General features: G+C 36.2%; 1 protein-coding gene across 9 annotated transcripts in view; it reads right to left on the bottom strand.

Annotated features, from left to right (window-relative positions):
• The window catches only part of NEBL (nebulette), a 344,980-nt gene that overhangs the window by 73,994 nt on the left and 257,910 nt on the right, over nt 1-13,076 (bottom strand). For 6 of the 9 annotated variants that reach the window (XM_055331424.1, XM_055331425.1, XM_055331421.1 and 3 more), the window contains 2 exons: nt 12,555-12,656; nt 1,191-1,304 (listed from right to left, as the gene is read on the bottom strand). The exons of 2 other annotated variants lie outside the window; for them this stretch is intronic. In XM_055331424.1, coding sequence (XP_055187399.1) covers nt 1,191-1,304; nt 12,555-12,656 — 216 coding nt within the window. The remainder of the gene's footprint in view (nt 1-1,190; nt 1,305-12,554; nt 12,657-13,076) is intronic. One more of the 9 variants, XM_055331420.1, reaches the window with a different exon arrangement.

Raw genomic sequence — 13,076 nt, 5'->3', positions numbered from 1 at the left:
GTAATATTAGTAATCATAATACTAAAATATTAATCAAAAATATTTGAACATTTAATGTGTGCCAAACACTTCTCTAATTACTTTACACATGATAAGTATTCAATCTCAACAGCCCTAGTGGAAGGTACTTCCAGGAGCTCCATTTTACAGCAGAATAAACCGAGGTACAGGAAGTTAAGGTACAGTATTAAGAGGTAGAACAGGAATCAAATCCAAGCAATCTGATTCTAAACCTTGTGCTTCCAACACTATGCTCTATAGGTTCCTTTAAGTATATTCCAACTCTATTTGCTCTACATTTGTACACGCTTGCAAGATGAAAACAAATAAGGAAACCATTCAGATATTCCCAGTGATCCTAAAAGACCCATTTTAATTGTCGGTAACAAACACAAGTGAGTAAGGAGAACAAATAACAATACCTACTAAACAGTGAAAGTAAGAGATGCAGAGTCCCACAGGAGTTGAAAGGTTTAAGTGATCTAACAAAGCAACAGTCTAGCAATTCTTCCTTCATCTTAATACTTATAAAGGCACTCCACACATGCTTCAACTATAGCAAAGTGGTCCTTTGTTTTCCATGTTTCTGTTTTTACACTAATGCCTAATTCTAATAAAAATTTAAGGCATCTTTTCTTGCAAACCGAAACTTGGTTCTTTGTTAAATCATACCGCGAAACCAAATCTGTGAAGGAGTATTTTACAGCATTTACATAACGGATAGGAAAGAAGCTGTAAGCTGTTACAAATGCAATTTCTGAAAGTCTCTTTGTTATAAACTACCATGTACCAGGTGGTACTTTACAGAAGCTCAATTTCCTGGGCATAATTACATGTGTTAACTATTGTCATAACCACTAATTTAGGATACTACACACTACTTTTTCTGCAAAACTCTGTAATCTATTTCTACTCTTGATCAAGCATAATAGTTTTATTAGCAATACTATTCCTACTTATTAACTAATTAGCAATCAGTAACCATTAACAGTAACTTACAATAACACATTTTTCTCAAAAAGGTTTCAGAAAATATGCTTCGGTGTTTTCAACCAAAATTACTTGGAAACTCCATAATCTTGATTAAGTGTAAGTAATTACAATACACTCAATTCTAAAAAGAAAAGAATCAAAAGATATCTATAATAATTTTCTATGAATCACAAGTCATGAGGCACAAAGTAACTTACATCGCTCACCAGGGCAGTGGCAAGCTGGCTTTGCCTAAAAGAAGCACTTTCAAGAGGATTATAATGATGTTTCTTATCCTTCATTTCATTATCAAATTTTTCTTTGTATTTAATCTGCCATAAAAGAAAGAAACAGGATAAATTAAGTAGGGCATTTATCTTTAAGCTTTCAGAATGGCACATTTGATTTTTAATTAGATCAGATAAAAACTACCTTAAAAACGAATAGTAGTAAAGTTTAAATCCCTGGTATTTTTCCCCTTGTAAAGCTTAATTAGGCATAAACATTTTTTTTTATGAAAAAACAACCTCTACGTGAACATTGATCATAAATGCAATTAGGCATGAACTCAAATCCTATTAACAAGAATTATACACTAAAATCTCAGGATTTTTAAATGTCAGTTTCCATTCCTGCACTCTTGTAATCTATGATCAATTAGAAATTGAGACCACAAGTGAAAGAAATTCTACCGCATTTAAAAAATGGACCCTGAGCCCCAGAATTTGAACATGAATTTTCCTGAGGGAATTATTCCAAATACAGGCCACGGTTTGGACTAGGCTTTTTCTCATCATTTCCCACTTGTTCAAAAATTCATTTTTTAGGGATTACATTTTCTGAAATGTCCTGTGTCTATTTAATGTCAATTTTTATTCCTCTGCTTTAGCTGCACAGTGGTATTCAGCAGCAAACTATCTGTAATATGCATTCTGAATTATTTTTTCTCCTTTTTAAAGTAGTCTTAGGGCAACCCAAGAAAGGATTATATGCTTATCCTACAGAACCATATATTTCTTTATCCGTAGAGAAATATATGTGAATGTGGGTTGTGATAGGTATCGGAAATATAGATAAAAGTTCTTTACCAAAAACAAAAACCAAAAGCCAGTTACTTGAATCTCATACCCCCTTTGATGCCTGTATCCAAGGGGGGATGCACAAATCCCAAAAGCAAAATTGTCTTATTCTCTTATAATATTTTTACAATATTACAATTCTTACAATATTTTGTGTTCTTACAACATTCTTATAAGACACCTTTATTCATACATCTTAAAGACCAGCCTCGAAGTAATTTTTAGTAAGAAGCATTTTGGGAATGGCTCATATTATCTATTTTAATCGAATGTTTATTGGGTGATGTCTTTCCTCAAGGAGACACGGCTGATACCTATGGGAGGGAGACAGCTAGTGCAAATCTTGATGGGAATACATTTGGGAAAGATTCCAACATGGTTTATAGGAAATATTTTCTGCTGTGGCTCTAATTGCTAATCATAGCTTTCTGATACTCCTATTGCCTTACAAATCCAAGCAAAATCTCACTTCTTCTAATTAGTAAGGACACTATAAAACAAGAAAAAATTCTGATTTTTATAAAAACATACTCTATGTCTTGAAATCAGGGACAATATCACCAATGAAATACATTTAGATTTCATTCACTACTTTCCACAGTAGCTGGCTTTCCCTGCCTGGTCCTCCCCTAAATACACAATTCCACTCTCTTTGCACTTTCTACAGCCATCTGCTAGGGCAGTCTTCACCATATTTTAACCTGTGCTTTTGTCTCTCTGGGTTTTTAGTGCCTAAAAGATATTTACTTGACAATGAGAGAAGACTCTCTTAACTGACTTCCACTTGAATGGCACTCCTGACTCTGCTACATTCACTAACACTCTCCACTTACTGAGTAAAACATTCTAACTGATGGCCTGGGTGCCCTGAACATTCTCAGGCTGGTAGCTATTTAACCCATCAACTGATCCAGCCATGCAATCTTGGCTTACATCACGTCCTCCTTCAGCTATTCAAATTCTCCAACCCCAGCCACCATAAGGCTCTTGGTTACGTACTAGCTAAGTGGCAAAAAAAAAATAGGTTATATCCTCTCTGAGAACAGAGAGCCTGTCCTACTGTCCGCACACCACATGGAGGGGTTGAAATGTGGAAACTGACCCAACACATCCTCACCTGCTATGAAACCTGGCATGTGTTCTTCCCAAGGGAAGGTGTATTTCTGAAAAGCAATAATCAATGCACATCGTGATGCATTCCTACCTCATGGTAGGAACTCAACACAGGCTCCATGTATCAATGAGTAGATGAAAAAGGAGTCATCGCAATGTGGATTGATTTTTGCTTTTCAGAAATATACCTTCGCTTGGGGAGAACACATGCCAGGTTTCACAGCAGGTAAGAATGTGTCAGGTTAATTTCTGGGCTTCCTGCCCTCCCCGTGGCCTCTGCCCCTAGCATAACCATGCTGGCGTGCAGAATAGGATGGCTTCTCTATGCTAGGGATGGTATAACCTGTTTTTGTCACTTAGCTAACAGATAATTAGATGTCCATGGTGCCTGAGGTCGGAGAATACAAATAACTGAAGAAAAACGATGCAAGCCAGCATTGCATAGCTGGATTCTGATTAGATTTAAATAGTTCAATACAAGCAGAATCCTGAATTTTTTCAATTGATGTTTTAAGACAAAAATTTATAGTAATACTACACTGTTATTAAAGATGAGTTTTCCTTGGAAATACTATATTAGACTATTTTCTAATTTGGGACATATTTTAGTTATCTGTTATCCTCCCATTAGGCAGTGAGCAAGGAACAGATTTTTACTCACATTTTATCCCTACTGCCTTTTTTATTGGATTTGGCACTTACTATATGTTTATTAAAGAAATGCATAGGGGCAGCTGGGTGGCTCAGTGGTTGAGCATCTGTCTTTGGCTCAGGTCATGATCCCAGAGTCCTGGGATTGAGTCCCTCTGCCTATGTCTCTAGTATGTCTCTCATGAATAAATAAATAAAATCTTTTTTTAAAAAAAGAAATACATAAATTAATGGTGAAAATGATAGGCAAAAACACTCTTTTAGGATTTAAAAAATGTATCAAGCCCTGAGACAGGTATTGGAACTTTAATACTTCTCCGATTCTCCAAGTCCATACACACACACACACACACACACACACACACACCACAGAGTCACTGTTAAATTGATTGGAACAATATCCCATTAGGAAGAAAAATAATGAAAAATAAAATGAAAAATGATAGATTTAAAAATATTATATTGAACCTGTATTGTACTTTACAGTTCCTGCTGGACTTTTATTCATTCATTCATTCACTCAAGAAACTGTCAGTTTCTGGGCTCAAAAGTGCTCTACTGAAGAGACTGAGGAATTAGCTGGTAACTGTGTTCAAATATCTGAAAAAATTTTAAAACGGCATTTGTTCTACTGCAGAAGGGAAAGTTAGTAAAGATGGGCCTAAGTTTCAGTCAACGAGATTTCTGTTGGTTATAATGAAAAGAAGTTACATTTCAGCTAATGCCTGTAGGATATGCAGAAATTATTCCTATTAATATTAGGAACTTTTTTCTGAAAGCCCTCTCTCACTTCCCAAAGTAGAGCATGTACTGCTGATATATCTTTGAGACACCCCACATTTGCCCAGCCACACAGATCATGCCTGGCTTATAATTATCTGCAAAATTGTCTGTGCCATGCGTCTTCCTCCATTAGGCTATAAGCTCACGGAAGACAGGGACGTATCTGTCCTGTTCACCCTTGAAAACCTAACCCCAGACACAGTGTAATATCTGCTTCAGTAACAGTTTCATTTGAACAAACACATGGATGGACAATGAATGTTGAGAAAGGATTCTTTCACTGAAATGCAGGACCAAGTAATTTCCATGGGGTCTTCAGATCTTTCAGATCTTCGTATAGCCTTGTGATTGATTTTGATGAGAACTTTGTATTTTTTTCATTCCTTCAGCATATTTTACTTATAATGATTGTTTTTAAGTTTTCATAACCACCTCAAGATCATTCTAAGATGGGAAAATACCAGTTTTGAAGGATCATCTAAGCACATGACTCTACTTTCAGAAATAATTAGCATTTGATCTATTCAGCTAGTATTTCCTGAGGCATTCTGTGTATTAACTCTCTACTGGGCACTGGTTTTACCTCTTCCTGAGGATAGCAAGCTCACATGTAAGTGATATAATCAGAAATTATCAAGTAGGCATTGCTGAATCCTGGAGATCACAGGATTTATGTTTTGCAGAAGAATAATAAAAACCTCAAATTCACATTCTTTCGAAATATGCGTTGGAATTTGGTCTGCCTCACATGTCACGAGCACTGGTCGCAGTTTAGGTCCTAATGAGGGTGGACTAAGGGCATAAATCACAATTCTGAGGAGTAATTGGGTACGTAAAATGAGCTCCTCAGCACTAAACACCATCCCAATGCAATATTCTTCTGAAAGTATTAAATAGAAGTCTGATATTTTAGAAATATAACAAATGATAATAAAGTACTCTGATGACATTACTAACCAAGCACAGACTAATGCAAATCATCCCCAAATTTGTGATTTTACTTCAGGCAAAATCATGGTTGTGTCTGCAGGGAGGTTTAAAATCCATTCACATCCCTTCCCCCCACACACACACACACACCCTTAATTCATGATTCAAGTATAGAAATGTATTACAAAGTGTCTCAATACCAAATCACCTCCCTCAGACTCCCTCATCTAACCTGCACATGGCTGCTTTCTGGAGAACTTTTATTTTTGAAGATTTCTACCACTAGTAGGCATTGGGCTATACATCCTAAAGCTTGAATTTTTAAATTCTATCTAGTTTTTCTAGTAGTATGAAATTAGTTGTTTAAAATATATCTGTCCCTCCGATCCTTGTAATAAATGTAGTAAGAACCAAAGTATTGTTCAATTTATCTCTCCCTAAGCTTGAGTACTCCTTGTGATCAGATTCAAAGATGCCCAAGGAACAAAAATGCTAGAGTTTCTCTCATTAACTACAAAGTTAAATAACTGCATTACACAAAAAACACACTTAGCAGACACTGACACCCAACTGTTTCTTATCTCTTGATGTAAGGTTTGCACTTAAATGAGACGAGAAAATAGCCAAATAGTTTAAACGGGTCCTTGCTCACCTTCTGACTGGTTCAATCGCTCACTACACATACAAACCCAACATCCTATCCTATTTTCAGCACACACTTCACCTACCTGACTGTCTATCTCTTCACTCACATCTCCAGAGGCAATGCTTTCCCTTGACCAACTGGTTTCTCAAGACCATTTGAGAAAGGGAGAAATAGGTGTTGGGTTGGGCAATTTTGCTATGGTTTTGAGATAAATGTTACCCCTTATACCTAAGTCAATCCCTGCGAAAATAAGTGAAAAGTCACTTATACTCCTGACTGATTTTATTTACATTATAAATATCATCAAATCTAATGGTCCTGATGTTTACCAACTTTTTTTTTAAATAGGAAAGGTATCATACTCCTAAAAGTTTATAAGGAATTTTAACAGATTTAGCAAGACTTTCAGGGGCCCACACTTGGAGGAAATACTGGAACCGTTAAACTGCAATAATATCACTTAAATTCATTCCTCATAACTGAATCTGGAAAAGGCAATGTTTCAATGATCTGAAGTCTGACTTCTAAACCTAGTAGTTCAAAGCTTTGCCACGAGGGGTGCTGGGTTTCACAGAACCATCTATGGCTTGGATTCACAGAGTCAGAAAAAGGCAGAAAAAAAGCAGACCCCAAATGTAAGCTTTCCATCACAACCATAAAAACAACTGTTAGGAAAAAAAAAAAAGGAAAATTCAATAAGCATACCTTATCAGCGAAAATGAAAAGTAAACAACATAATGCTACATACCTATACCTCTAATCTTAAGTGAAATTGAACTAAAAGCTGTCAAGGAAGATAGTATAACCAGATTTCTATGTAGAACTTGTCATAAAATCAACAGTATTCTCAAGTCTGAATTTTACACAAAATCATATCCCTGTCCTTATTTGCATAATAAAATAACATCTTCCTGACTTGGCACCGTGAATGATCTAGAGAAATTTGATTAGTTGGTTGATATGTATTTATTGAAGTCCAGTCTGTGTCATTCTATAATGATGAATTAAACACATCAATCCTGCCTCCATAAAGCCCCTTGTGTGATAATAAAGGAGATATTTAAAACATACATGTATAGGGATCCCTGGGTGGCGCAGCGGTTTGGCGCCTGCCTTTCGCCCAGGGCGCGATCTTGGAGGCCCAGGATCGAATCCCACATCGGGCTCCCGGTGCATGGAGCCTGCTTCTCCCTCTGCCTATGTCTCTGCCTCTCTCTCTCTCTGTGTGTGTGTGTGTGTGTGTGTAACTATCATAAATAAATAAATAAAAATTAAAAAAAAATAAAACATACATGTATAGATAAGGGCACCTGGGTGGCTCAGTCAGTTAAGCATCAGTCTTCAGCTCAGGTCATGATTCCGGGGTCCTGGGATCAAGCCCCGTGTCCAGCTTTCTGCTCAAGAGGGAGTCTGCTTCTTCCTCTTCCTCTGCCCCTCCCCCCGTGGTATACTCCCTCCCTCTCTGCCTCTCTCTCAAATGAATAAATAAAATCTTTAAAAATAACATACATATAAGTATACATATAAGTATACATACATATACATATAAGTATACGCATACATATAAGTATATGACTAATACAAATTGTGTTAAGAACAATAAAAAAAAAAGAACTGAGAATAAAGGAGAGAGAGAAATACAATTTAAATTGGCAACTCAAGGACATGACCTTGAAGCCAATACTTGGGTGTAAAGAGGTTGGTTGGGAGAGTGCTTGCCAGGAAGGGAAATGGGAGATTCTCCAAACCAATTAACATCCCCATTCAATTTGAGAACAATATTTATAATTAAATCTTAACAGCAATCTCAAATGTACTTTTTATGTTTCAAACCCATGCTTATCAATACATCACATGCAATTTTAGAACAAACACTAGTTATTATAAATACAAAAGTTTTCCTTGATGTTATAAAACTAAAAGAATTCCATTCATCACGTTGATAAATTTCCAGTAGTAAATGAAGACAATATATGAACATATTAACAAATTAACTGATCCTAGAAGAATTTTTTAAGATGATGGTTTTTTAACAGTTACTCTGCTGACATTTGAGATACTTGTAAATAAACCAATCTCATGATCTTGGCACAGAAGATTTCTTTCTTTTTCTTTTTTTTTTCTTTTTTTACTAATTTTCTCTTAATTACATAACCGTAATTTTTTGTGCCTTCTAAATTTAAACAAAGAAACTTTACAACTAGGGAGGCAAAGCTATGGTGCAAGTCAGCAGGAAGGGTTTTGTGTTTCCATTACTTTTTCTGGCATTAATCCCACAGAGCAAAATTTACTGGTAAATTGGGAGAAATCTCTCCCTTGCTTTCTCAATCTTCGCTCCTCATCAGGCAGGTCTTAACACTACAAATCTCAAGCACTGGCTTATCTGTGCCTCCTCTCTTACACAGTGCTCCTGGAATGATCTGCCTTCTTCCTGCATTCACCCCACCCAGGGTCCCCTGGTTGTTGCCATTCTTCAGTCACTTCCTTTCTCAATATTTCTTTGTCTTTGAGTGTTCCCCTATTCACAGTCTGTCATTAGGTTAGGAACAAGAGAATATGTATGCGATCTTCAAAGTTGCCAATGAAAATAATAAACCATACTTTTTGCCCTTGTCTCTAGTTCATCCACCTGAAAATACAAATGGAATGCATCAAGTTCATTCCAGAAGCCCTATATATTCATGTGCCCATGTTTCCTTTCTTCTGATGAGTTGACACACTATGAGAGCAGCAAGAATGTCATGGAGAAAATAAAGATGACAGAGTATAACTTGCAAATTACAACCTGCTTAGATATCTGATCCTTCAGTTGCTAAAGGATTCGGATTTTTTTTTTTTTAATCTGCCTAGAAACTGAGGTTGGCTTAAATGGTAGGATTTCTGGTGAATGAATTTGAAATATCAAAATAAAAGCTCAAATCTGAAAATTTTCTGCTAAGAACTCTCAAATAAGATCATGAAGGAATGAATTTCAGACTGGAATCTTGGCGAGTGTGACTAATCCCCCTTCCATTTGTGTGTGAATTCCCATAAAAAGGCAGAGCGAAGCCATTCTGACTATTGGCAGTTAAATCATTCTTGTGAAGTTATATTGTATTTCTTTTTTTTATTTTTTTTAATTTTTATTTATTTATGATAGTCACACAGAGAGAGAGAGAGAGAGGCAGAGACACAGGCAGAGGGAGAAGCAGGCTCCATGCACCGGGAGCCCGACGTGGGATTCGATCCCGGGTCTCCAGGATCGCGCCCGGGGCCAAAGGCAGGTGCCAAACCGCTGCGCCACCCAGGGATCCCATTATATTGTATTTCTATGGGCCAGGCAGCATTTTAACACCAACAACAAGTCTAAAACATAACTATTGTGGTCATTCCCATTTTACAGATGAGGAAAACTGCAGATGGAGACACTGTCCGAAGTCACTCAACCAGCAAGACGCAGAAACAGGAGTTTGGCTCAGGCAGTCCTGCTCCGGAGCCCATTTTCCTAACCTCTCAACCAAACCACACTGCTTTTCTAGAATCTGCGGCTTCTCCTAAACATAAAATCTATGGGAGGTCTCTGTCCCCAGAAAAGGCTAAAGAAGAGTTGCTAAGTGTGTGCTAAGACGCCCTGCCTCTCTACCGAGTGTTATTTGGAATGAGAAGAGCCCCTGGAGCCACCAGCCACCTCCGCCCTTGGAGGAGAACATGTCCCAGGCTCTTAGCGCATCCACAGCTTCCTGAGTCATAAAGTTGTTCGGTAAGTGGAAGTGCCTTAGAAATCATAAAATAATTAATATGACACTAAATAATTAATATGTCAGTGCACTGACATTCGGGCATCTCTCGTTTACCCCACGAGCAGCAAGTTGCCCCAGGTTGTGAGCACCCCATGTGTGGACAAAGATGGTACCATTCTAGCTGGCCTCCAGGACGCCTGGTCTGCACAGCGCTCCTATGCTAACCTTCCTTACATAGCACTTTCTTCACGATGCTTCTCTGCTCCAAATTTTCGGCCACAATTCATTTCCTACCTGAAAGTGAAGGGTACTTGAGAGACGATAGCTAAAATGGTGACAAGTACTGGTGACTCCTCAACAGTACAAGGCTCCCTATTATTGCACTTGAAATCACTTTTTTTCCCTTTTTGCCTTTTATAGAACACATAACTCCTATTCTGCTCCATAAATATGGCCTGTGGTCCAAATGAATACAACACTGACCCATTTACCATCATTACAGCACTGAAACTCCTCCCAAATTTCCATGTGTACTCATGATTCCCCTCTCCTTGCTGGGAGCCTCTGTGTCTGTCAGACCCTTCTTCACTGTCCTGCCTGTCCCCAAACTTTATCTGGGGGTCTTCTCTTGAGCAGACATTTCTCTCTCTCTCTCAGTCCATGTTAGCTCAAACTACCTGTTACACCAAACCCTTTCAACTACACAGTCCGCACTGGTGTCCTTCTCCACACTCACAGGACATGACAGATATAAATGCCTGACTGGCCTTTCTCTTTCTTCTAATAAATTTGAGCATCTTTTAAAATGTTTGTGTTATTACGTTGCTCTTCTATAACTGTTAATTAATCTCCTCTACTTATTTTTCTACAGGGCTGTTAGTCTTTTTCTTTTCACTCTTAAAAAACTTTTGTATATTCTAGATATTAAATTGTTCTGATCATTTGTATTGCAAGTGCTTTTCCAAATATTTGAAGACCACTGCTCTTCTTTCTACATTTAAAAAGCCTTCCTCAGATCCTTCCTTCTCCATAGACAATCCAACTTATTTTATTCAAGTATTTGATTTGATTCAAAAGGTTTAAAAAGTCTGTTTGGATTCTAGCTGGAATTGCATGGAATCTTTTTTTTTAGGAAAAAATTTTAAATTTTATTTATTTTTGTAAGTAAACTCCCACCAACATGGGGCTCAAACTCATGACCTCAAGATCAACAGTTGCATGCTCTACTCACTGAGCCAGCCAGGTGCCTTTTGCATGGAATTTTTAAAATTAATTTTTGTAAGAAATAGCATTTCTATGATATTGAGTATTGAGACTCCTGAGCTAGACCACAGTCTTCTCATTGATTCAGATGTCATTTCATACTCTTCAGTCTGATTTTATAGTTTCCTCATTTATACCACTCCATTTTGAAATGTAATCCAAGAAATTGAGGAATGCGTATTTTCAAAGTCAAAAACACCATAACTGTATAAAAGTTGCTTTTGATACTATTAAGTTGGCAAATATTATTATTTTTCCATTGAAAAAGTTTAATTCTATAGTCAGGTACATCTAACTATCCTTTTATAGCTTCTGAATCTCTGGTCTTTTTAAGACCAACTCTGTCATCCTTATGTGGTATATATACTCTTCTGGGCTTTCTTTTAAGATTTTAAAATTATTTTATTGTTTATATTCACATATCTAATCCATCTGGAATTCATTTTACATATATAGGTTAAGATTCAGGTCCAATTTTATTTTTACTCTGATGGATGGACAGTTATGTCAGCACCATTTATGAACTAATATAACTTTTTTCCCACTGACTTGAACCAACACTTTCATCATATATTAAATTCTTATACATATTGGAATCTATTTCAGGATTCCCTATTCTCTCCTACTGATTATTTTATCTCTTACTGTACTAATCCCATATTGATTTAATTTCAGTGGTTTTATATTATGTTATGGTAACCCATAACTTAAGTTCTCCTTCACTGGTCTTCATTTTCATACTTTTAAAGGCTCTTCTCAGGCATTTCCTTTCTATTCAAACTCTAAGATCATTTATCCATATACTTAAAAAAAATCTATTGGCTTGTAATTGAAATTGCATGACATCTATATATTAATTTGGGGAGACTTGCAATTTTTATCTAGTGAGATTTTCAGCCAAAAACATGACATGTCTTTATACTTTTCAGATCCTGTTTGATGTTCTTCAATAAGATATCAAAGTTTTCTTCATTTGTATCACCTCTTTCTTATCTCGTGATTAAAGCATATGAAAATCGGTATTTTATTACCTAGTTAAAAATTGTGTGTGTTTAAATAGATAGCAACCTAATTATTGATCTAATCTAATCTAAACGATCTCAAGATTATTGAATTCTAGAAATCCTAGAAAATGTGACAATATGCTAATCTCATTGAGAAAAGGTTAGCATTGGAGCCAGGATAAAAGAAAACTTTTGTTTTATACTTAAAATTGAACTTATTTTTATCCCTTACTGAAATTTGTAATTATTGCAATCCTATCTGAAATGGTTTCAGAAACATTATCTTTGCATATTCTTACAGTTAAAGATACTATCTAAAATGAAATATTTTCCTGTGCCACTAGAAACAAAATCTCTGAATAAAATCATTGTGGAATTATCACTAGAGTCTTACTTGACTAGAAAGTTTAGAAGCTTCCACAGCATGTTCAAAATCTGGTCTTCCAATTACAGCAGGCTCTTTGTTCATTACTCCTTGCCCTTTCTTGTATTCTGCCTAAAATGAATAAATAAGAGAATGTTAATATTTCTACTTTCCAATGAAGAATTGCATCAACATTAGCTAAAATAAAATATAATAGACCTCAGTCCACAAAACATTCCTTATCATTCACCAAATACTAAAATGCTGACTGGTAAAGTAGAAATTGAGTAGTATTTAAATAAACTCAACTTTTTTGGTAGTAAAATAATTATTAAATTTGAGTCTATGTATCCTGTCATCATCATTGCATTTATGTAAAACACTGAAAAAAATTAGGAGAAATTTCTGGATAATTGAGACCCTGCTTTCTGCAATCAGATAGCTTGCATGGGCTCTTTAGTCTTAGGAACTGACCTAATCCCATTTGGTTAACATCCCATTAAATTTTGTAAATAGTTATTGATTTTTAAGGTGAGCATAGTCAGTGTTATC

Source organism: Nyctereutes procyonoides, unplaced genomic scaffold (assembly GCF_905146905.1).
Source record: "Nyctereutes procyonoides isolate TBG_1078 unplaced genomic scaffold, NYPRO_anot_genome, whole genome shotgun sequence".
Taxonomy (NCBI): domain Eukaryota; kingdom Metazoa; phylum Chordata; class Mammalia; order Carnivora; family Canidae; genus Nyctereutes; species Nyctereutes procyonoides.
Note: the sequence above shows the minus strand (reverse complement) of the source record. Positions and strands in the feature narration are given on the sequence as shown.